Source organism: Pelobates fuscus, chromosome 3 (genome assembly GCF_036172605.1).
Source record: "Pelobates fuscus isolate aPelFus1 chromosome 3, aPelFus1.pri, whole genome shotgun sequence".
Lineage (NCBI taxonomy): Eukaryota > Metazoa > Chordata > Amphibia > Anura > Pelobatidae > Pelobates > Pelobates fuscus.
This window is the reverse complement of record NC_086319.1, coordinates 325,419,837-325,446,681: the sequence shown is the minus strand read 5'-3', so window position 1 is coordinate 325,446,681 and position 26,845 is coordinate 325,419,837. Positions and strand designations below refer to the sequence as shown.

The following is a 26,845-nucleotide window of genomic DNA, read 5'->3' as shown; positions in this document are numbered from 1 at the left end:
ACTGCAGCAGCATCAGAATCATTCAAGAGTGCATGTAGGCTATGGAACTGTGGGAGTGTGCAATCTTAAAGGGACACTGTATGCACCTAGACCACTTCATCTCATTGAAGTGGTCTGGGTGCAGTGTCCCTGCCCCCCTTAGCTCTGCAATGTAAACCGTTGTAATTTTAGAGTGACTGCAATGTTTACATTGCAGTATTAAGACTGCCTCCTAGAGGCGCTTCCTGCAGTTTCATGGAGTTTGACTCTGTGAACTACAATGGTTGTCCTCACCCGCCTTTCAACCGTGTTGAAATACTCCATAGGAAAGCATTGATGGAGAAGGCCTCATGTGCACGGCACTTTATGCACCCAACATCGGCACTAGAATCAGGTAAATATTTTTTTGCCACTGTGAAGGCATGGGGAGGAGGCAGATGGACTCTATAGTGTTAGGAATACAGCTCTGAATTCATAACACTATATAGTGTTCCTTTAGTAAAGCTTTTTCAGTAAGTATAGGTGACTCAGTATGCTCAATATGGTTTGTAATATCCTAAAATGCTGGGCTGACAGAGCCTTACATCGCTGATCTGTATTTTGCTTTAAGAATAAAGCAATTCCATAGTGGTTTTCTCCCCTCTTCCCTCCCCTAACTCCCCCTCCCCTCACCCCCACAAATTAAAAAAATCTGATCTAAATTATTGTACTAAATTAACGAAGACTACTTTATCCTATCTTCAAAAAATTCGAGAAACCACTGTGGTACTCTGCAGATGTGGCCAAAATAGTAAAAAACAAAAAGTTAGCATTTAGTAATTATAAAACAAAACAGAGTGAGGAAGACAGAATGATCTATAAGATTAGGCAGAAAGAGGCTAAGCAAGTTACAAGGGCTTCCAAATCACACACAGAAGAGAAAATAGCACAGTCAGTAAAAAAGGGGGACAAAACTTTTTTTAGATACATAAATGAGAAAAGAAAAGTAAAACAAGGATTAGTTAGATTAAAAACAAAAGAAGGAAGGTATGTAGAAGAGGATAAAGGTCTAGCTGACTCCCTCAATGAATATTTTTGTTCGGTATTTACAGATGAAAATGAAGGAGAGGGACCTCAGTTAAGAAAAGGATAAATGAGTCATTTATTACACGTGAGTTTACAGAGGAAGAGGTTCTATTTCAACTGTCAAAAGTAAATACAAATAAGTCAATGGGACCTGAAGGAATACACCCAAAGCTATTAAAAGAGCTTAGTGGTGTACTATCAAAATCATTAACAGATTTATTTAACCAATCATTGATAACAGGAGTAGTCCCAGAAGATTGGAAGTTAGCGAATGTTGTGCCCATTCACAAGAAAGGTAATAGGGAGGAGTCGGGCAACTATAGGCCAGTAAGCCTTAATTCAGTAGTGGGGAAAGTGATGGAAACCATTTTAAAGGATAGGATTGTTGAACATCTAAAAATACATGGATTTCAAGATCAGAGACAACATGGGTTTACTTCAGGGAGATCATGCCAAACTAATTTTATTGATTTTTTTGATTGGGTAACTAAAATTATAGATCAGGGTGGTGCAGTAGACATTGCTTACCTAGATTTCAGTAAGGCTTTTGACACGTTTGCACATAGAAGGCTTATCAATAAACTGCAATCTTTAAGTTTGGATTCCAATATTGTTGAATGGGTAAGGCAGTGGCTGAGTGACAGGCAACAGAGGGTTGTAGTAAATGGAGTATATTCGAAGCTTGGGCTTGTCACCAGTGGGGTACCAGTGGGGTAAACTAGAAAAATGGTCAGAGTTGTGGCAACTGACATTTAATGTGGATAAGTGCAAGATAATGCTTCTTGGACGTAAAAACCCAAGGGCAGAGTACAGAATATTTGATAGAGTCCTAACCTCAACATCTGAGGAAAGGGATTTAGGGGTGATTATTTCTGATGACTTAAAGGTAGACAGACAATGTAACAGAGCAGCAGGAAATGCTAGCAGAATGCCATTGTACAGAACACTGGTGAGACCTCACTTGGAGTACTGTACGCAGTACTGGAGACCGTATCTTCAGAAGGATATTGATACCTTAGAGAGAGTTCCTGCAATCGACTACTAAGCTGGTTCATGGATTGCAGGATAAAACTTACCAGGAAAGGTTAAAGGATCTTAACATGTATAGCTTGGAGGAAAGACGAGACAGGGGGGATATGATAGAAACATTTAAATACATAAAGGGAATCAACACAGTAAAGGAAGAGACTATATTTAAAGAAGAAAAACAACAACAAGAGGACATAGTCTTAAATAAGAGGGGCAAAGGTTTAAAAATAATATCAGGAAGTATTACTTTACTGAGAGGGTAGTGGATGCATGGAATAGCCTTCCAGCTGAAGTGGTAGAGGTTAACACAGTAAAGGAGTTTAAGCATGCGTGGGATAGGCATAAGGCTATCCTAGCTATAAGATAATGCCAGGGACTAATTAAAAGTATTTAGAAAACTGGGCAGACTAGATGGGCCGAATGGTTCTTATCTGCCGTCACATTCTATGTTTCTTTGTTTCTATGGCCCTTCTATCTTATTGATTCAGAATCTTCTGTTGTGCTTTAGTCTACCTTAAGTTTATATAAGAAAAGAGTGTTTAGATGACTTAAAGAACATATGTTTGGAAACCATGGAATATTCTGTGCTTACTTTACTTTCCCATGAAGTCAGCACTTTACAGCAGAATGGTGAACAGTTTGCCCTCATTTATGGGTTGCTTGGTCACTGGCCATGCTTTTAATGCCACCCGTAGTCTGGCTGGCTGAAAGAACAGGCAATAAAAATACAGTTAGATTACAAAAATGTCATCTTTTTTTCACATACTTTTTCTCCTGACCTTCCCAGCAGCCTTTATCTGAAAAGATGGGCTTTCCGTATCAGTTAAAAGCACAACAATATGCACCACATTTACATATTATTATTATTATTACTGGTAATTATAAAGCGCCATCACATTCTGCGGCGTTGTACAATGTGTTATGTATATAAATACATTTACACTAACTTAATGATGACTCTTTAATCACTCATCCTTATTAAAATAGGTTCTGATAGGCAGCAAGGTTCTGATAAATAATCTTAGTAGGATAACAAAATATTGAAGCTTGTCTTTAATTAAAGAGTCTGACAAGTTGATTTAAAGTGACAGGCAGCATGCACCAGCATACACTATTCAGCTGCAAGATACCACGTGTACCTGAATCATGTGTTCAGAGCCTTGCATGTGTCATATGGAATATACACATTTGCAATAAAATCGGTTTTGCCTGTAATTTTTGTAGAGTGTTTTCATGGTAAGTGCCCTAGAGCAAGTTTAAATGGACACTGTTCAGTTTGTGACCTGAGTATAGGGCATATACACTCATGATTTCTAATATACACAATTGTCATATTGTTTATTTATTAGAACTTAAGTTCTAATAACACCGGTGTGATTTCTTCCATACAAAGGCATTAAGCACTGGGTTTTTGCTACTTAAAGGAACACTATAGTCACCTAAATCACTTTAGCTAAATAAAGCAGTTTTAGTGTATAAATCATTCCCCTGCAATTTCACTGCTCAATTCACTGTCATTTAGGAGTTAAATTACTCTGTTTCTGTTTATGCAGCCCTAGCCACACCTCCCCTGGCTATGACTGACAGAGCCTGCATGAAAAAAAACACTGGTTTCACTTTCAAACAGATGTAATTTACCTTAAATAATTGTATCTCAATCTCTAAATTGAACTTTACTCACATACAGGAGGCTCTTGCAGGGTCTAGCAAGCTATTAACATAGCAGGAGATAAGAAAATCTTAATTAAACAGAACTTGCAATAAAGAAAGCCTAAATAGGGCTCTCTTTACAGGAAGTGTTTATGGAAGGCTGTGCAAGTCACATGCAGGGAGGTGTGACTAGGGTTCATAAACAAAGGGATTTAACTCCTAAATGGCAGAGGATTGAGCAGTGAGGCTGCAGGGGCATGTTCTATACACCAAAACTGCTTCATTAAGCTACAGTTGTTCAGGTGACTATAGTGTCCCTTTATTAATGTTAGAGCATAAAACTGTATTAATGATCTTTTTGTGTGTCTGGTAATGTACAACTAGCTTCTGCAGAGCTTCAGAATCCCAATGCCGATACTTTAGCTATTTGTTTCCGGAGGGCGTCAGCTAATCACTCTCAGAACATTAATGACATCCTTTGCTTAAAATATGCAGATAATTAACATTAGCCAGCCCACAAATCTTGTGCCTAGTTGGCTAATAATGCCTCAGTGATGTTGCCAGCACAGGATTTATATTCAGCAGCGTTTCATAGAGCAACGCTGCACTTACAGAAACCATGACCACTTCAAAACAATGAAGAGGCCATGGTGCTTGGAGAAACCCTCTAAAGAGAACCAATGGTCATTTAGCGAATTCGACAACTAAAATGACTTGAAAATGACTTCAAAACACTTATTTAACAATTAGTTAGTACCCTCCTGATATATTTCCGAGTGTTTAACTCAGCAGCAGAACAGACTCCTTATCACCTTCCTTAACTTGACGATGTGTCCAGCTATGTTAACGAACAATTCCTCTTTAACCCACCTTCAATTAAGCCACCTAAAGGACAAAAAGCACATAGCAAAAGTGATAAGGTGATACTCGAAAAATTAGAATATCGTGCAAAATTTCATTTATTTCAGTAATGCAACGTAAAAGGGGAAACTAATATATGAGATGGACGCATTACATGCAAAGCAAGATAGTTCAAGCTGTGATTTTGTCATAAGTGCAATGATTATGGCTTACAGCTCATGAAAACCCCAAATCCACAATCTCAGTAAATTCATATATTGTGAAAAGGTGCAATATTCTAGGCTCACAGTGTCCCACTCTAATCAGCTAAGTAAGCCATAACACCTGCAAATGGTTTATGAGCCTTTAAATGGTCTCTCAGTCTGGTTCAGTAGGAATCACAATCATGGGGAAGACTGCTGACCTGACAGTTGTGCAGAAAACCATAATTGACACCCTCCATAAGGAGGGAAAACCTCTAAAGGTAATTGTGAAGGAAGTTGGATGTTCCCAAAGTGCTTGTGTGCAGGTAGTGGTTATTGTGTGGTGCGATTCCATTACAATCAAATACCCGTTTCCCCGTCCTCCCCCCAATTAAAACCAAGAGACATAAGTGTGGTGTAAAAAACAGGCCACAGCTTTATTTATAAATAACAAGTATAAATATATAAACCAATATTTTAATTCAAACTGGTCCTTGCCAACCGGACCATAACAACTGTAGAGTACCACCTTCCGGGGTACCTGCCCTCCCCCCCTCGTCCAAGATAACTGGCTTCACCTTGGCCTTCCAAATCCCCATGCCAACCCCTGGCCGCCTTTTACCAGCCGTTAATTTTTAAGATGGCTGAGGTAAGGGAACAAAATGCCTGCTCTTTATATGACCCCACCCTAACCCCCAACCTAAGCTACACCCCCAACTTGTGACACCTACACCCACCACACCCACACATGCCTCCTATCCGGCTAGCCTTCAGCCCGCCTCCTCTGGGCCTGTATCAAAGCACATTAATAGAAAGTTATGTGAAAGGGAAAAGTGTGGAAGAAAAAGGTGCACAAGCAGCAGGGATGGCCGCAGCTTGGAGAGTATTGCCTGGAAAAGGCCATTCAAAAGTGTTGGGGACTTTCACAAGGAGTGGACTGAGGCTGGAGTCAGTGCATCAAGAGCCACCACACACAGACGGATCCTGGACATGGGCTTCAGATGTCGTATTCCTCTTGTCAAGCCGCTCCTGAACAACAAACAACATCAGAAGCGTCTTACCTGGGCTAAAGAAAAACAGACCTGGTCTGTTGCTCAGTGGTCCAAAGTCCTCTTTTCTGATGAGAGCAACTTTTGCATCTCATTTGGAAACCAAGAACCCAGAGTCTAGAGGAAGAATGGAGAGGCACACACTGCAAGATTCTTGAAGTCCTGTGTGAAGTTTCCACAGTCTGTGTTGATTTGGGGAGCCATGCCATCTGCTGGTGTTGGTCCACTGTGCTTCATTAAGTCCAGGGTCAACACAGCCGTCTACCAGGAGATTTTGGAGCACTTCATGCTTCCTTCTGCAGACGAGCTTTATGGGGATGCTGACTTAATTTTCCACCTGCCCACACTGCCAAAAGCACCAAAGCCTGGTTCAATGACCGTGGGATTACTGTGCTTGATTGGCCAGCAAACTCGCCTGACCTGAACCCCATAGAGAATCTATGGGGCTTTGCCAAGATAAAGATGAGAGACATGAGACCGAACAATGCAGAAGAGCTGAAGGCCGCTATTGAAGCATCCTGGTCTTCCATAACACTTCAGCCGTGCTACAGGCTGATAGCTTCAATGCCACGCTGCATTGAGGCAGTAATTGCTGCAAAAGGGGCCCAAACCAAGTACTGAGTCCATATACATGCTTATACTTTTCAGAGGTCCGATATTGTTCTATGTACACTCCTTGTTTTATTGATTGCATGTAATATTCTAATTTACTGAGATTGTGGATTTGGGGTTTTCATGAGCTGTAAGCCATAATCATTGCACTTATGACAAATCACGGCTTGAACTATCTTGCTTTGCAGGTAATGTTTCCCCTTTTACGTTGCATTACTGAAATAAATGAACTTTTGCACGATATTCTAATTTTTAGAATATCTACTGTATATTCCACACACACTAGATGCAATGTCTGTCTGTTTATACCTTAAAGAAGCACATAAACACATGCAGCAGTGTCCATATGTAAGGCTAATGAACACTTGTCACATATTAGCATTAACAATGCACTTGGCTGTCCGTAATCCTAGAAAGACACCAGTTTTGTTTTTTTTTTTTTGGTTTTGTTATGGGTTTGATTTTTTATTTATTTTATAGTGTTAACATGGCAATATTGGTCTATCGAGATGAACTTTGATAGAATAAAAAAATCGCAAGTTAGGCCCAGTATTAAGCCGATATTGTTTTCTGACGATGGTAATATTGGCAGTAGCATAGTCTCTGAAGTTTTGATAGTGATTGGTTTGGAAACTGTCATATAATGCTGACATTTTGAATTGGTTACGAACACCGAAGACTGCAATTTACCCCTTAGTTTTTGTAGACAGATATAGAGACGGTGAGACTGGAGAAAAATCCCAGAGACCTATTTCGTTGGATACACTGCAGTACAATGTGTGGAGAAAATTGTGGGAATTTAGAGTTGCCATATCCCGTAAGCACATCTAGCACTAGTTACGCCACAAACAAACTGCAGTCTTGTCATGCAAACTTAAACATCACTGCTAGCAGATTTAAATATGCAAACAACCATTTGACTGTGCAAACATACCCACATAAGAGCATGATACATTCCCACCTAGATAATTCTATATAAATGGGAAGTCCTGTGGCTTGAGTCGGTAGCCGGCAGGAAGAGGTTTTGTGAAATATGTGAGAGGCCCAGGTAATTGAAGAATCAATGGAAGCTTGTATCTCCCTTCCTCTTAGAGAGAGACATGGGTACAGTTGGATTTGTTGTTTTTTTTTTTTTTTTGCTTGTTTTTTGCAAAAGCCGAGCACTCTGGGTCATGTACAGAAATTTGGGGTTTTTTTGCACAATTTATCTGTCTGTCTCAATCTCTCCCTTTCTTTATTTCCCTCATTCGTATTAGCCAATAAATTCCTAATCAAACATACATTATAATAATAATATTCATAGTTAAATAGTTAATTGACAAATAGGATACACACCTCTCATTCACACATGCATATTTTTTTTAATATTGGGTTTCATGTAGAGAAGACTCCTCTATTATGTAATGGGTAATATCTAATTTCTAGTAGTCGAACAGATTACAACTCTTTCATTATCTTCTCCCTCCTGTCATTTATCTAGCTGTTACAGGTGTCTTTTCCTCCTGGAGATCAGCCTAAGTGGCATTAAGCTGAATTAAATTATATATTGCGCAAAGAAAACATAACCGGTGAAGGTTGAGAAACGTCTAAAGTTACCACCTAGAAGTTGGTTCAAGCCTGACCATTATTGATTCTCGGTTACAAAACTAACACGTGACAATGTATTCCAGATGTGAACACATCCATGGAACAGTCAGGCAGCCTTCTCTGTGCATGCAACAGCTATTATCCCGGACCCTGTAAGAGATATTAACCTTACTGCAAGATCCGATCCCGTTGTAATCTTAGCCTCAATGAAGCGCCGCTTCCATCAGTGTAGTTATTTAATGTTTTCCCAATTTGATTTTATATGTTAATCTCAAGGTCAGGATAATGGTTTTCTCATCCGGTCCACAGAGACTGTTACTTGGCCAAGTTCTATGATTAACTCTGCTGAAGCACAAGTGTGTCATTCATTTTGGTTGTCCTACCCATACTAGAGAAGGATGCTTTAAACATAGACTTTGGGGCACCTCGCAGACCATGAAGTATTATCTTACTTTGTTAGGGACGTACATATGTTTAATTTTAACACTTTTAGTTTCAGATAGGTTTATAGGGTTCTGTACAGTAAAATTGTATTTCTAAGTATCCAAACATCTGTATACATTTCTCTCTCACTCTCTCACAATCAATGTTTTTCCAATTTTGCAGGATTGTCCTTCTGATGTTGGGGACTTCAGGGCACAACAGTGTTCAGCTCACAATGATGTAAAGTACCAAGGACAGTTTTATGAGTGGCATCCGGTGTATAATGATGTCACTGCGCCCTGTGCTCTAAAGTGCCAAGCTGTTGGCAAGAACTTGGTAGTGGAACTCGCTCCTAAAGTCCTTGATGGTACCCGTTGTAACACAGACTCCTCAGATATGTGCATCAGTGGGATTTGCCAGGTATGTTTCGAGACATATAAAAGTATTGCCTTTGGTGAATCTTTAGCCAATTCGTGACAAAGTGTCAGACCTATGTTAGACGTTTCTTAACTACAATGTCCATGATTTCAGAAATCCTAGTTATGTGTGAACTACATGTGCTGTGGTGCAACGGGAGAGCCAAGTTAATGACACCTGGGTACAGAATTGTGTTTTGTTGACTAATTTTTTATGGCTAAATTAGCATACCACTTTTCCATATACACTCCTAGAATAAATCCCCCAAATATTCCCAAAAGGGGATTGGCCTTTATGGGAAATGTAGCCTACATGCAGGATAAAGGTTTTTTTTTTTTTTTTTTTTTTTGGCAGCTATTAACGTTTATTAAGCAGTTCCAGTCATCCTGTCACATCCTCTGCAATGCTTTTTTTTTTTTTTTTCTAACTCAGAACTTCCAAACAGTTTAATGGATCATCCAGTAGGAAGAAAGGATACAGTGATACAATTGAGACATTTTACATGGAAAATGGATAATGCACATCTAGATAATGAGTCAGACAATGAATGTTCTTGTTTAGTTCTTCAGGATGGAGTCATAGACCTGGTACACGTAATTGCACACCTCTGGAGCACGGCATTTCAGAGACAACGTGTAATTAGGGTTCCCAGGCTGGATTCTCAGCTCAGCCAAGATCCAGATGCCATTGGTAAGCTTCAGGGACTGGTAAAGCATGTCTTGGCCTTCAACGTTTCGCTTGGCAATGGTGTAAACATTGTTATTTTGCAGCTTGCTAGAAACAGAGTACATCCATGTTGCTGCAAAAGTCCCATGAGTCTTGTCACCTGGCCCTTCTCAGCCGATGCCCCCACGTGGCAGAAGGTGTGCAGGCCTCTCGGTGAGCTGTCGCAGGGCAATTCCTGCAGCTGCTTCCTTCGGTGGTGCTGCTGGGAGCTGTTCCCATGCGTCCCAGGGATGCGGACTTTGGGGCTGGTCAGCGTCGTGGCTGGTTGTGTGAGTATTGTGAGGGCTCACGCTGTGCCGGTGCAGAGGTGTTGGTGCCGCTGATTGGGAGTTTGGATGAGTGTCTCGATCTGTCCTGTTTAGAGGCTTGGGGTTGTGAGCGTAGCTGTCCGAGGGCCCCGGCGCCGTTTCCCGCCATATTGATCTTCGGCTTTGTTTCCATCTTGAGGCCGCTCGGGAGTTACAGGATGGGTACTCCTGCAGGTGGCGCCGGGTAGCCGGGCGTATCCACGCCTTAACCGCTCTCACCGCTAGCTTGTAGGTCTGTCTCTTGTCCTTGAGCTTCGCCCAGAGATAGTTGCATAGCCGGCTTACAAACTCTAGCGTGTGCGTGGGCGGCTTAATTGGTGTTCGCTGGGTCCTAGGCTGCTTCTGAGCCGCCATCTTGGCTGGGCTCAGTTTGTCGCGTGTGGCTGGTGGTTTGGTCGCTTGGGAAGGCGATAATATGGGGGTTAACGCCCCCAGCGAGGACCGGGATGTCCCCCGCCGGTCCAGAGGGGGGGGGGTAGGGTTGCCGCTGAACCAGACCGAGTATTTAAAGGCAGGGAGGTCGGCCGCCTCTCCCCAGCCCTTATTCAGTAGGCCGCAGTAGCGTGGCTCAGGTCTTCATCGGGTTACAGGCTAGATTCGGGTGTCTGCGTGTGGCTCAAGTATCCCGCTTCCAGATAATGCCTTTCAATAGCATTTATTAGTCGATTAGTCAGGGTTGTCCCGCTTCAGAGTTAGAAAGGCCCGGGAGCTCAAGTCCCACACGTCTGCCCCGCATGGCAGCCAGGCTCCGCCCCCCGCAGGATAAAGGTTTTAATACTATAGTTTTACATTATATTTCCAGGTATGGTATTCCACTCCGTAACTACATGTATAGAGTCATGGTGAATATAATCCACATGTAATTCACAAACATCAAGACCTTAGAGAAAAGTAATTATTCTAAAATGTATTATAGATAGGAGGCAAAGTATGAGGTGGTAGCAGGGCACGGAGGCAGGAGGGGAAGCCCCAGAGAGAAACAGAAGAGAAGAAGAGACCACTACAGGCTCACATCATCTAGCACACAAACCATGGCTAACCTTTGTACTAGATATGTTTGTGAACTCAATCTGTCCCCTGTTATATATCTGTCTTCAATCCTCTCCTCAGTTCAGTTCCAGTTCTTTACTCAGCAATCATTTTCATGTCCCTGTCATCTTCTCCTGAGATGTTAGCATACCTTGTCAGGCGTGTGACTGTCACTGTCACCCCAGCCATGCCCTATACTTTCCTGCTGAGTATGCATTATTCCTCCCTCCCACCCATGCTCAAATCCTTCTCTCCCGCTCTCCCACCCATCCATATTTATTTTATAACAATGTGTGCTCCCCATGCAACCATGTCTTATACCAACCACCTTCACTCACTGCTGTGCCCAGTACCTCGTTATGCCTTTCACCAAACCATGCTCCATTCCTCCATGCCAAATGCAAACTCTCTCGCTCTGCCCTCACACAAAGAACCCCCCACTCTTCCTCCTGTCCTGCCTCTAACCCAGCTATGGTCCACATTTCTTCTCTCATGCCATTCCCACAGGTTCCTCCTGCTTAGAAGCTGTCTGAAATGCCTGCCACCACATATGGACTAGGCAGTGAGTATGTTGATGCCAATGGGGAGGGAATGCAGAAGCGAGTGGGCTCACAAACCCTGCATCTAACATTTTTCCTAAAGGTGACTGATTTGTGCCTGGGTACAGGACACCCTGTACTCCTTCCTCATTGCTCCCTCCACATTGCATCACTGTGGTTGAGCATCTTGGGGAAATGTCCACACACATCTGGAACCCCATGGTTAGGAATCACTGGTTAGGAATCACTTAGGGAAACCTCTTTATAGCTATTAAGAGTGTGTAACTAACTGAGAGCAAACTATACATTTATACATGCATGATCAAACGTTCATTACATTTTCAAAACTATTAATCTTTTCTAGAAAATACTGACCTTGGTTTAATGTGCTTATTATGCCTTATGATTACAATCTAAATTAGGTCCAGGCTTATCAAGCTTGATAAAGGCCTCTGTGTAGGCTGAAACGTTGCACTTTTTTGTTCCAATAAACCTGCCTTTCTGGAGCTAATTTATTTTATCTACTAAACTGGGTTTTGCCAACCCTGCCCCCGATAAGCACCTGGATTCCTGAGTGTGAGTGCTGTATCTTCCGTTTGTGAATTATGATTACAATCTGTCGTTAATCATCATATGAACCTAGCGGTTAATACTGTTCAACATGCATGGTACTTTTATTTAAAGAAGACTTATCTAACAAATGATTAGACTGTATATTTTGCAAAGCTGAATGTATCCTGTTAATTTAACTCCTCTGTTTGGAGGGAACTTTAATATTTTATATAATGCAACTGCAGTGCAAAGTTCTTGCTGACTGTTCCACTTTTAGAATGTTGCCCAGAATTCCATCTCTAGGGTTATGCTGTAATTCATTCAGTAACCTTATAGCAAACCCCAGTGAAAGGAACAGGGTAAGATCTACCCATTTACTATAGTTCCAGACCCATGGTACCAGATCCATGGTTCCAGACCCATGGTGCAGGATAATTCTAAGCCATACAACACTTCAGATCCAGTGCTTAATTATATCTGTATTTTCCGCAACTCCTACACTTTCACCAATGACGACATAGATTATTCATTCTTTAAAAAGTCCAAGATAGATTTAATTATGGTTTTTCTTTCCTCCAGCAAAGTTCAGAATGGAATGTAAAGTTTGTATGCATCATTAGAGTAGAGTTATGCAATTACATGTCCCATTTCAAACCTTAAAGAAGATTGTTGTTTTTTGTTTTTTTTCCTTTTACCGTTATTCATAGTCATTTAGTTCTTGCCAAATGATATATAGATGTATTTATACAAATGTGTATCTGCCAAAAGGCAAAAGTACAAGAGTGGGTTTTATTTCATTATTGGTACTTGTGGTTTATGTAGCTTTGTCAGCAAATACATGTGTTTGGTGATACTAACCAATAAAATGCTTCATAAAACTGACAATTTTCAATCGTCGCTCTGACGACCATACATTTTTTTTTTATGTATGGAAACAATGATTAGCTTATTTTTATTGTAATCAGAAGGGCTTCCTTGAGTGAGCTACTCAGTTGTAAAATGAAATCATCATTGTGCTCTGAAAATCCTTTCCAGGAATATAGGGAATGTGATGAGTTTTTAAACTTTATTATGCACATTTCCATGATCTTACATAATATTAAACGGACTAGTGAAGGGTTTCCTCTTTCAAACCACAGTCTCTTGCTCCGTTTTAAGTAACCCTAAAAAAGGTTTGCAATCATTTCAGAGGCCGTCTGAACAAGCAGTGTCTACGGCAGGGGTCCTCAAACTCCCAGATGTTGCTGAACTACAACTCCCATGATTCTTTGAATTACATAGATAGCCAGAGAATCATGGGAGTTGTAGTTCAGCAACATGTGGGGGTCCGGAGTTTGAGGACCAATGCTCTAAGGAAAGGCTTGTCAGAGAGGCAGTGGTCAATAGCCCCACAGGCCACTAGCACATTGGCATGGTGGCACACAAACTCAGAGCACCATTTATAAATATTAGCCTGTGATAGTGGAGAACGTATTAAAGAACGGTCAATTCATATGTTTAACTATTGATAGGGTATTCAGAATCTATATTTCATGCTAGCCTGCCATCTACTAAATATATAGATTTGCAGATCTTTTTAAATATTACACTTTATCCAGTTCCATTATTTGTTAAGATACTTGCCACGAGGTGCATTTGTAAGTGAGATGGGTTGATGTAGTGTAAGGAATTGTGTGACTTTTATAGGAATCAGACATTATGTAGATAGATCGATAGATAGATATACACACTCATTCAATCAATCATACATGATTAGCATGTGATCATTATGCACAGCTTTAAGCCATTTTTGAATATTGTATTAAAAATAAAAATACAAAGTTAATTGAAATAAACAATGAATTATGCTTCTGCAATTTGAAATAATGGCTTGATAAAGGTTCTTTTATAGAGTCGTATACAGACCCGGACTGGTCATTGGCAAATGCCTGGTGGGCCGCGATGTCCATGGGCCGAGGCTGGCACGGGAGGTCACAGGATCTCCCTGGCCGGTCTATGCAGGGTTCTCGCTATCCGAGCACCAGCCTTGCTGCATTCCATGAGGGGCCAGTGGGGAGATCAATAATCTCCATCACCGGCTCATAAGCAGTGTAAGAGACCTATCTTGCAGCTCCACCGGGTTCTTCTCGCGAGATCCGGAGCATGGAAATTGAACTCTAGCCTCACAGGCTAGAGTTCACTCACCACTAGGACCACCAGGGATGGCAGCACGGTCCCCCTTCCCAGGCTAAAGGTAAGAAGTGGGGGTGGATATACTGCATTTTTTGAAATTACAAAACAAAACAAAAAAACATATATATTGGCATTAACCTGCCACCCCCAACACACAATCCCTCCAAACAAACACAGCACCCTCACTCACACACACAATCATCTACACACACACACACACACACACACACACACACACACACACACAAGCCTAACATAGCACCCTCACACACACACTACACACATCACCAGCACACACACACACAGCACCCTCACACACACTGCACACCTCACCCATTGCACCCCCCTTCCACACACACAACATCCCTCCACAAACTGCACACCTCACACACTGCACACCTCACACACACTGCACACCTCACACACAGCACCCTCACACACACACACACACTATGCACACATCACACATACACTCAGCAGCCCCCAACACACTGCACCACACACACACACAATACTTCCAAAAATATATGTATATATACTACAGAACCCCTCACACACATACTGCATCCCTAAACACACTACATTCCAGACACACACTAGACCCCTTACCCAACTCTGCATCATCTACATATGTACACATACTAGATCATCTACACACACTCACTAGATCTCCTATACACACTATGGGTCCTTCGAACACACACTAGACCCCCTACACACACACAAACACACACACACACTGCACCAACTACACACACACTACATTTCTGACATACACACTCTGGATCCCCTATGCACACACTAGATTCCTTGTAAGCAAACACATACTACATTTCCTAAACACACACTCTCTACAACTCCTACACACACTACATCACCTGTATACACACACACACACACACACACACACACTAAAGCCCGTATGCACACACTCACTACATCCCCTATACACACTATGCCCCTATATACACACTCTCTACAGCACCTAGACACACATACATTACATTACACCAAAAACACAACATGACTGAAACCAACCTATTTACACAATACCACACCACAATCAGCTCACTCTACACACGCAATCCCATAAGCAGGTTTCAAACACGTGCACAATACTCTTTCCTGGCATTTTTGTCTCCTGGTATCCATTTATAGAGACACCAGAGTCAAGATTCAAGCAAACACAGTGCAAGCATGTTATTAAAATTGCTTTCGCTGTGCAGAACAAATACAGGGCCTTTTTCTCATGCTAGAGCTCTTCAGCAGAGCTCTGCGCATGGTCTGCCCTGGAAGAGCATTGAACCAACATGCTCGCTTTGAGAGGGGGTGTGCATGTCAGTGGTGATGACAAAACACACCCTCTCTGGCCCCTCTCCCTTTTCAGTGGGCCACTGTGATTACAAAATGCCCGGGCCGAATCTTTTTCCCAGTCCGGCCCTGGTTGTATATGTTAATTGAAAAAGTTCTCTGCGCAGACTAACCTTTTCTACTATTTAGTCCACTAGTTCCTGTACAAGAAAATCATGTGCAGTCCCTTGATTACTATTCTGGACTACTAGGACTATGACTTTCTCTTTGTTGGTTACATTTGTAGTGGTTATAGTGCTTGGAGTGATATTTTTTTATTATTGTATAGTCTTACTGAACTCACAGCCAAAGTTAAAAAGCTTTTATTTGTAAATACAAAATAAATGTAAAAAACAGGCACAGAAGAGAGGAAGACACACAGCAACACATGTTTTGCTTTTCTAGTGGACATTTTTATTTATGGTTAGTCTTGGAGCAGAACACCTCCACTCCATAGTATATATTCATAACAACACATGCCAATGTTCCAATGTAGGAGATTAAAGGCTGAGACTTGCCCGTTTAGCATGTCATGCTGGATGTACTTTGGTAATGCTTGGTGTGTTTGCAGGAGGTTTACTGTTCTCGGCTATGAAATCCAGAGAAAGCATTATGTCCTTTGGAAGGAGTAAACAACACGTTTTTGTGCTGTGATTTGAAATCCACTGTTTCTGCCTCTATATTGTGTTCGTGCTTGGTTTATTGGCCCAGTAGACTTCACTTCAACTGCTGTACTGTTTACACGAATAAAACCGAACGGAATTGATTTAATGGATTATCATTAGATGAAAGAACTGTAAACACTACTTTAGAGGCGCTCTTGAAATTTCACAGAAATTGGATTTTAAAATAAAAGCACTATTAATATCATGGCCTTTGTAACAAGCCTTTGATCCATTAACATTCTTTTTATTTGGATATACGAAACTAGTGGAACATTCACTTAATGATAGGTTTGGTTGCCAAAGTAGCTGTGCTTTGGAGCCCCATTATCGATACCAAAAAAACAAACATGTAGGTACTTACACACAGTATTAGTGAGTTAATTAATCTCTTTAACGTGCATAATCGATGAATAGAATATTTTACTGTAATACTCAAACAATATGTAACATACATTTTTTTTATATATCATTTTGTATTCTTTGTTATAATTTTCTATCTCATTGCCTTTTGTTAATACAGGTATTCTGACATTATTAAGAAATTACTTTGTATCTTTCCTACTTTCCATTTCTAACAGCCATCTTTATGCACCTTCGGTCTGATTGTCGGTTATCTAACCTATTGCTCACTATTTTGCCACCATCCGCTGCTTTACAAAATTGACTGACAGAAAATACTGTTTATGCATAACCAGTATGTTAAAGGAATACTCCACTGCCCTCACCCCCCCCCCCCCCCAAAAAAAAACATTGTTTAGTAGATATACCCCCAATGATAACATGTTTTTAATTGTGCATTTTTTTTATATTGGGGTTATTTCTAAAAACAGCTTGCAAAAGATGCAGTTCTCTTGTCTGCAGCCTTTGAAAGTCCTCCCCTTCTAACCCCGCCCAGACTTTCTGTGACTGTCCAATCACAGACTTCCCAATGCAGCTCAATGAGAAGTCTTTGCAAGGCAGGTGCTCTGGACAATTGAACTGAACTAAACCACCAGCCAGGAGGTGTAGCTAGGTCATTTTATAAGAGTGAAAATTTCTCTTGAAATCTGTACTTTTTATAAAATGAAAAAAAGACGGTGCACTTTTTTACACATAAAGCACTTCAGCAAGATAAAGTGCTTTATGGATCTGGAGTGTACATTTTAACTCTTGGTGGTGTGGTCAGTTACTTGTTAAAGGAACACTATAGTGTTGGAGAATACAAACATGTGCGGAAGTAGCAATTTAGGTCACCGACCCACCTCAGAGTGGAAATAAAACATGTTTTTACTTACATTATATCTCTCAACCATGCCTGTCTCACCATGGCTGATCATCACTCTCCCATAGGAAACCATTAAAGGCCATTGCGCATGTGCAGCAAAATACCATGCTGCACCAATCAGCATCTCTTCATAGAAATGCATTGAATCAATGCATCTTTATGGGGAGCGTTCAGCATCTCCATGGCTAAACATCGGAAGCATTGAAATAGGAAGTGACCCTAGTGGCTGTCTGAGTGACTGCCACTAGAGGTGTTACAAGGCAGCAATGTAAACACTGAGTTTTCTCTGGAAAGGCAGTATTTACATTGAAAAGCCTGCAGGGACAGGCTATAGACAACAGAATCACTGCATTAAGCTGTGATTGTTCTGGTGACTATAGCATCCCTTAAAACTTAAAATGTTTCACAAAAATAGCAATACCGCATTCAAAAGAACTTAAAGGAATAAAAACAAGAGATATATGGAGAATGAGCATCCTTGTAGTTCAGATTTCTTACAATATTGTGAGCATGGCATGCCCACCATAATAAGCAGCAGTGATAGGAGTAATAATTAACACATCTCTGCTCTGGGCTTTAAAATAGGGGCGAGAGGGGGGCAAAAAAACTCAAGACAACTAAATTAAACTGGGAACTGAACACGTTTCACGTCACTACTGGATGCTTTCTCAAAATGTCATTTTAAGCTTAGCCTAAGTTGTGCTAAACATATAGTCCAAACAATTTAGCATTGTTAGGAACAATGCAGTTTGACTTAACAGGTGACATTAGAATGACAGATTTGTTTTCATTTAAGTAGTCTGGTCGGATAAAGAAACACATACATTTCATGCCGTAGCACAGTGATGCCTAACCTTGACACCATAAATTGTTTCTGAACTACATTTCCCATGATGCTCAGCTAGCTTTTAGAGTCTAAAAGCTAGCTGAGCATCATGGGAAATGTATTCCAGAAACAATTTATGGTGTCAAAGTTAGCCATCACTGCTGTATCATATGTTGGATATTATAGATAGAGTAACAGGTGGACCCTAAAATATTAGTTAAAATCGTTGCTAATCAAAAGAAATGGCATTTGCATTATGTCTAAATGCAGCGATAAGATACTGAAAAAGTTGTTGCCAGTTGTGATGGTATTAGCCAGTGGAGCGTTATGTGGACTCATACTAAGCACCTTGTAAACAGCAAGGTTCCGTGTCCCTCTCTGCCATTATACATGACCTCTGATGCTGAAATTCTTTGCCACACGCTACAAACAAACTGCAGGCTGTTTTGACACTTGCAGTAACTCATCTAAACAAACAAGTAATTCTGTTAAACTGAATTCCAATGCTACACTGTTTGCTAGTAGAAAAATAAATACTGTACATAGGCATTTCATTTATTTTTTTCAAAAGTTAAAGGTAAAAGAATTATGGTTCCAATAGAACATATTTAATCTCTTCTTTTACACAATGGAATATAATGCTTTGTGTGACAAAAATAAGTGCTGATTTACAAAGCCGAAGAACCAGCGTAATATGGCGGTTGCTACAGCTTTAAAGGATCACTATAGTGTCAGGAAAACAAACTTGTTTTCCTGACACTATATCATCCTTAGGAACCCCCTCCCACTCTCCAGGTCCCCCTCCCTTGGGGCTGAAGGGGTTAAAAACACTTCAGCAGCTTACCTTAATCCAGCGCTGGGCTCCCTCGGTGTTGGTGACCTCTCCTCTCCCGCCGACGTCATCTCCCGAGTGGAGCGGAATGCGCATGCGTCGCAAGAGCCGCGCGCGCATTCAAACAGTCCATAGGAAAGCATTTCTCAATGTTTACCTATGGACGTTCTGCATCGCAGAAGCGCCTCTAGCGGCTGATTAACCCTGCAATGTAAACATGGCAATTACTTCATTGAGCTGAAGTGGTCTGGGTGACTATAGTGTCCCTTTAAGAAATTTGTGCAGGTATTTCTGTTTCCAAGGAGAGTACTAGCCTCTCTGAAAATAGCTAAACAACTGGTATTATAAGAGTAGAGGTGTAATGAAACTGTCAGATGAGATTTTTGCACAACCAAATGGCTAACTAAAAGTTTGCTATGGGTGTATTTTATTTATTTATTTATTTATTTATTTTAATTGTAAATTAACTTAATTCCTGCATAGCCATATGCACAGCACATGTGCCCACACAACACTACTGAAGGAACACCACAGCATACATGTGCTTGTATGATATTTCTCTGTACATTGCCTGGTGCTCATGAGTGTACCCTAGGCATCAGTGTCAGATTAAGGTTTCCCATGGCAACCTTAAATATGACAGTAGTACTGTCATGTGTTTTTATTTTTGGTTTTTTTTTTGGTGTGTGTGTGTATGTATTGACTGAGAGTTTTTTGTGTGTTGACTGAGTATTGTGTGTGTAGGAGGGTGAGACATGTGGTGGGAAGACTGGTTGTGTATTTGTGAGCTGTTTAAAGGGTTGTGTGTTTGGTGGCTTTATTGTGTTTCGGGAAGTCTGAGTGTTTTGTATGTATGTTTTGCTCCCACCCTTCCTGCTTACCACCCCTGGTGGTTCAGTGGAGTGTGGTCTGCATCCCTGGTGGTTCAGGGGATGGTGAGCTGGATCCCTGGTGAGTGATCTCTGTCATCTGCAACAGTATCGGGTACAGACTATTTTAAGAGCTCGCTTGGGGTTCTGTTGCTAAGTAAATGACTCTGAGTGCCAGCTGAGTAGTGAGGTGGTAAGTAAATGACTGCGGGTGCCAAATGAGTTGAGAAATATAGGATAACATGGAGGGCACTCTTAAATTGGTTTGTACATGACACTGGTACAGTCCACAATGTTCCCTCAGCAAAAGGAGGGTCACAGGGTCGAACTGGGAGATCTTTCGATCTGTCTGCCGGTTAGAGGCAGGACCACTCACACTCAGAGCTGGAGCTCTGTGCCCAGACAAGAGCCCACCAGGTCCCTGTCTGAGTCCAGGCCCTAGGCCTTTGTCGCCTAATGGGTAATCTGGTGCTGCCTGGCTTCATGGTGCTTCAAAGTCACATAACCTGAAAGTGCAGTGGTGGTAGGATTGTTTTTTTACCTGCCTCCGCTGCATGACCAGTAGATAAATAAACCTCTCTACCAGGAATCCCTTACACAAAGTTTTATCTACATATATCCTGAAAATGTCCCTTACGTTCAAACAGTAAAGGAAGATTAAAGGACCACTCTAGGCACCCAGACCACTTCAGCTTAATAAAGTGGTCTGGGTGCCAGGTCCTTCTAGGAGTAACCCATTTTTTCATAAACATAGCAGTTTCAGAGAAACTGCTATGTTTGTGAATGGGTTAAGCCTTCCCCTATTTCCTCTAGTGGCTGTCTCATTGACAGCCGCTAGAGGCGCTTGCGTGATTCTCACTGTGATTATGAATGCTTTCCTATGTGACCGGCTGAATGCGCGCGCAGCTCGTGCCGCGCGTGCGCATTCAGCCGACGGGGAGGAGAAGAGGAGGATCGGAGGAGGAGAGCCCACCGCTGGAAAAAGGTAAGTTTTAAACACTTTCCCCTTTCCAGAGCCCGGCGGGAGTGGGTCCCTGAGGGTGGGGGCACCCTCAGGGCACTCTAGTGCCAGGAAAACGAGTATGTTTTCCTGGCACTAGAGTGGTCCTTTAATTTGGTCATACCATGCCTATAGTCAGGAGAGAGGAGGAAAATTGAATTGTTAAAGATTGCTATATTATTTTCTCAAAACCTTTATTTTACAAACATACAACTAAACTTTAGTTACCATACATGGGCTTAAAAGAGGGCATTATGGTCAAATGGAGTCATTCTTTTTACATTATGTTTCCATTTTCAGTAAACTGTACTGCTTATGATTTCAGGGTCTTTAAAAATACATATAAGCGGGCTAGTTGACCATTTTTGTTTATCTATTTTTGTAACACTTGTACGTAAGAATTACAAAATTTTTGCTTTTATTCTAACATTTCCGACCACGTGTGAAATATATCCAGACAAGGGATACGGTATACCATCTAAAGCTTTTAATCCCAAACTGAAAAATTAAATTGTAAATGTTTAAATTTGTAAAAACAAAGTCCATATACACAACTGTTGTTTTTTTTGTATTATATATTTTATGTGCTAGCTATACCCTTCATATTTCAAATAAATGTTAAATAAATAAATGTCAATATTTTTTCAACAAAAAGTGTTTGCAATGAAGGGATTAGACAACCACCAAGCCACAAAGTAATGTATTAAAAAAGGAGGATATGACATTCAAAGAGAACTGCATAGGATTAATAGATTTTTTTTTTAAAGTGGCAACTGTGATTGGTGATGTGAAATAATACAAAACACAGGTATTTTTGGAAAGAAGAAAAATAAGACCCTTCATGTCATGTCTCATTGCTCGTCTGTTTGGCACAGAATGCTGTATCACATGATTAAGGGCCCCGCAATAGCCAGCACAGCTGGCCTGATATGAATGCAGACATCCTGGAGCTTTTTTTTTTAATAAAAACAAACAAAAAAAAACCCATGGCAGTAGTACTTTTAGACAAGTGGCAGACTGCCCACGTCTTACCGTGAGTGCAGTCTCTCTTTGAAGACCTTATTACTTTCTTTCCACAGTTTTTTCACACATTTACAATCTAAACAGATTTCAGAAATGTTGGGGTACACCACTTTATTTACAAGAATTAAAATATCCTGAGAGTCTGAGAAACAAGTAATTAATGAGTCGACACTTCTCAAGCTCCTATTCTGTAATACATCCTGTCATACTGCAGTAGCTGTGAATCATGCTAACAGATATTTTATTCTTACGGGACCTAGCTATTGGGGACATCCATATCTTTGCTAATGCTACAAAACACCAACCCCACATTGGATGGCTTGCAGATATAAACAACTTGATTGACCTTGTATGTCAGATTTTTCATCTCAGTCCATGGGCGCATCAGGTCAAAGCATGTTTTTTTTGGTGAGGATTGAGCATCACATCTATATGTAAGAATATAAGCAGAGATTTCCAAGTTTATGAAACTAACCACCCACCACAAAGGATACCACTTTAAACATGTAAACACCTCTACAATGCCTACTACTATAGACAAACTTTCACCACATATCTCCAAAAATCACCATTAACCATAGCCACTCTAACGAAAACAGGCCATTTGATAATGTGTGTTTCATTATGTGTTGCAAGGAACTCCTCTGCCAATGGTGGCGATGTCCAACCTCTAAAGAACAAGATAACAGACAGCAGATGCCTGGAACGAACACATAACATTTTTCTGGAAACGTCCTTAATTCTAGTAGAAACTTCTCTGAAATCTGAGGTTGTTTGCGCTAAATGAAAAAAATAAATTCTGTGATTTTGACTCCAAATTAGTAGAACTCACAGAATATCAGTGATGGCTGGCCCATCTGTGCATGGCATCAGTTCAACACTTCTGTGAGCTGTCAACATTATTAGTCAGAACGTGACTTACTGAACATTCTGTGGGTTCCTCTGGACACGGAGGCCCTCAGCAAAATGGGATGCATAGTGTTTATGTCAGAATTGTAATGAGAATGCCGGGAGGTACAGTTCTGGAGATTGTTGCTGGGGAAAAAAAAGTTGAAACTAACATTTCATAGTCTCTGGGAGCCTATTTTCAAGCATTCTTTGCTTACTTTCTAACACCCATAATGGCAAACCAGAGGAGACGTATATGAAATGTATTCTTACCTTGTGTTTCCGAGTATATACGTCAAGGATACGGTTACAAATTATACAAATCTTGCATAATTTGAGTCGTTAACATAAAAATAAAAAAATAAAGTAAAAAACAGACTTCCACAAGTTTTCAATGTTTCCTTTTAGTGGTTCTCATGTTTATGTGTGCTTATAGACACTATATTAACCATAAACTGTGCTTTGTAGCACAATGCTGGTCTCTAAAATGTTAAAGCAAATAGAAAATAGTCCGGAATAAAAGTAGCTATTACTTGTCATTCATTAATTTGGTTTGTAAATTGACAGCTATTGTTGTAGTAGTAGATATTTCACTAGTGGCTAAAACTTGTAATTTATTGGATCTATCTATTACTTTCTTAAAAGTAGTTCCTGAAAAGGAAAACGATTAAAAATGTAATGTTGTTCAACCTTTCTTCTCTATAATTAATATATCATCTCAGGGAAATTGCCTCATACATAGTGGACAAAGTCTTTAAAAAGTCAGCGTAGACTCATGTCAAGGAAACTGGAGATTCCTCAACAAATTTACAAAGCAACTCCTGTTGAAGTGAATGTGGACTGGTTTCCCTGATTTCAAACTAATATCAGAAACTGAATATAAATAAATAAGGGGAATTGAAACTTCTCTGCAATTTACACTATCGAATAAAATCCTTAAAATCACCCGTAACTGGGGGAGCGGGGCCTGACGTCCAAGATGGCCGGACGTGTCTTCAACTAGCTCCTGCAAAACTCCTGCAAATTTACAGAATATGAGGCTTAAATCCTGGACAAACGAAGTCAGACACTGGCAGCAAACCGATACTACAGCTATTAGATCAGTTCCAGCCTGAACAAAACCGATCTGGCTGGAGGAGACCTCGTCCGGCACCGCGGCCTAACGTGACTAGCAGCCTGAAGGTGGAAAGAGGCGGCCGATCTCCCACCTTGAAGAGCGCACCTCACTGCAGACCCAGGGCTATGAAGCCCCGCTACCTCCCCCTCTGGACCGGTGGGGGTCATCCCGGTCCCCACAGGGAGCTCATACCTGTCTGCAACATGGGCACCGCTTCTTGATGAGTACAGGACCGCGTGGTGTGCATAAAATGGCCGCCGCACAGCAGCAGCCCCACGACCAAAAAAGCCCAGCAGGCCAATCATGGAGGGAAACCTTTGAAGCGAAATTCAACGCAATCTGCCAAGCATTCTGGCTGAGTATCAACAACAGACAACAGGATTAATGTGGATCTATGTTCACCTCACCGACCACCTACACACACGGCTCCCCATGCCTTGAAGTCCCTGCAGGTCTCTTGCCTACCCACCTGGAATGGTGAAAACCCGGGAAATTGGGCAACCAAGCTCAGTAAGACCCGAGGGGTTAGGTTATGGCACAGTGGAACGGACTCTGTACTCCAGCACACAACCAAGCTACATCCTCATCGGGGGGTCGGGGTGCAAAGCAGATCGGTTAATGAGACTACCTTCCTGCTGTGGTCCATGTGTGGGGTTGGTTGAATCCTGGAAGTCATCCATACCAGCTGTTTAGGCACTGCAGACATTTCAGACCCATGTTGAGACACAAGCTTTTGTTTTATTTAGTGCCATACTAGCACTTTTTCTTTTTGTCTAAGCGCCTAACGGCATCTCTAGCACTTCACATAACCGCTAACTCAGCGAGCAACTAACTCAACCATTCCCTACCATTTCACATGCCAATTAACCACTTCATGAAAAATAACTTTGAGCCAATACTTTGAGCCATTTATTTAGCCATCTAACATAAAGAAACAAGCAAAACAAAAAACACTTTTCAGTAGTGGAAGATGAGAAACTACTTTGGCTTCAGCCCAATGATAAATTGTATGGCCCCATGTACAGGGAGTGCAGAATTATTAGGCAAGTTGTATTTTTGAGGATTAATTTTATTATTGAACAACAACCATGTTCTCAATGAACCCAAAAAACTCATTAATATCAAAGCTGAATATTTTTGGAAGTAGTTTTTAGTTTGTTATTAGTTATAGCTATTTTAGGGGGATATCTGTGTGTGCAGGTGACTATTACTGTGCATAATTATTAGGCAACTTAACAAAAAACAAATATATACCCATTTCAAGTATTTATTTTTACCAGTGAAACCAATATAACATCTCAACATTCACAAATATACATTTCTGACATTCAAAAACATAACAAAAACAAATCAGTGACCAATATAGCCACCTTTCTTTGCAAGGACACTCAAAAGCCTGCCATCCATGGATTCTGTCAGTGTTTTGATCTGTTCACCATCAACATTGCATGCAGCAGCAACCACAGCCTCCCAGACACTGTTCAGAGAGGTGTACTGTTTTCCCTCCTTGTAAATCTCACATTTGATGATGGACCACAGGTTCTCAATGGGGTTCAGATCAGGTGAACAAGGAGGCCATGTCATTAGATTTTCTTCTTTTATACCCTTTCTTGCCAGCCATGCTGTGGAGTACTTGGACGCGTGTGATGGAGCATTGTCCTGCATGAAAATCATGTTTTTCTTGAAGGATGCAAACTTCTTCCTGTACCACTGCTTGAAGAAGGTGTCTTCCAGAAACTTGGAGTTGAGCTTGACTCCATCCTCAACCCGAAAAGGCCCCACAAGCTCATCTTTGATGATACCAGCCCAAACCAGTACTCCACCTCCACCTTGCTGGCGTCTGAGTCGGACTGGAGCCCTCTGCCCTTTACCAATCCATCCATCTGGCCCATCAAGACTCACTCTCATTTCATCAGTCCATAAAACCTTAGAAAAATCAGTCTTGAGATATTTCTTGGCCCAGTCTTGACGTTTCAGCTTGTGTGTCTTGTTCAGTGGTGGTCGTCTTTCAGCCTTTCTTACCTTGGCCATGTCTCTGAGTATTGCACACCTTGTGCTTTCGGGCACTCCAGTGATGTTGCAGCTCTGAAATATGGCCAAACTGGTGGCAAGTGGCATCTTGGCAGCTGCACGCTTGACTTTTCTCAGTTCATGGGCAGTTATTTTGCGCCTTGGTTTCTCCACACACTTCTTGCGACCCTGTTGACTATTTTGAATGAAACGCTTGATTGTTCGATGATCACGCTTCAGAAGCTTTGCAATTTTAAGAGTGCTGCATCCCTCTGCAAGATATCTCACTATTTTTGACTTTTCTGAGCCTGTCAAGTCCTTCTTTTGACCCATTTTGCCAAAGGAAAGGAAGTTGCCTAATAATTATGCACACCTGATATAGAGTGTTGATGTCATTAGACCACACCCCTTCTCATTACAGAGATGCACATCACCTAATATGCTTAATTGGTAGTAGGCTTTCAAGCCTATACAGCTTGGAGTAAGACAACATGCATAAAGAGGATGATGTGGTCAAAATACTAATTTGCCTAATAATTCTGCACGCAGTGTATTGCTAATACTAATTGTAACTGTGACACATTATATCATTGGTGTTGATTCTCTTTCAATATTACATGGGAATAAGGGTTAGCAATGAAATGGTGCCAAAATCAGACCTGGCACTTTTCTGCACCCTACTTGGAGTTACACCCCAGGTTAACCACCCCACTTCCCTCCTGCCCCACAGTCATTCTACAGAAGTGCTAGCTGAACTGAACTGCAAGAAGTCAAGCAGCGTGCATTAAAAGATCAGTACGCTCAGGCAGACACATTAAGTA

At 41.2% G+C, this 26,845-nt stretch overlaps 1 protein-coding gene and 1 long non-coding RNA gene across 4 annotated transcripts in view; one reads left to right on the top strand and one right to left on the bottom strand.

Moving 5' to 3' along the window:
- ADAMTSL3 (ADAMTS like 3) overlaps positions 1-26,845 on the top strand; it is a 449,463-nt gene that overhangs the window by 235,047 nt on the left and 187,571 nt on the right. For all 3 annotated transcript variants that reach the window (XM_063448975.1, XM_063448976.1, XM_063448977.1), the window contains exon 6: positions 8,621-8,857. In XM_063448975.1, the coding sequence (XP_063305045.1) occupies positions 8,621-8,857 (237 nt within the window). The remainder of the gene's footprint in view (positions 1-8,620; positions 8,858-26,845) is intronic.
- Positions 15,952-23,347, bottom strand: LOC134603221 (uncharacterized). Its single transcript, XR_010090458.1, has 3 exons — positions 23,171-23,347; positions 22,932-23,044; positions 15,952-16,264 (listed from the first exon to the last, which is right to left on the bottom strand). It is a non-coding gene; the product is annotated as an uncharacterized LOC134603221 (long non-coding RNA).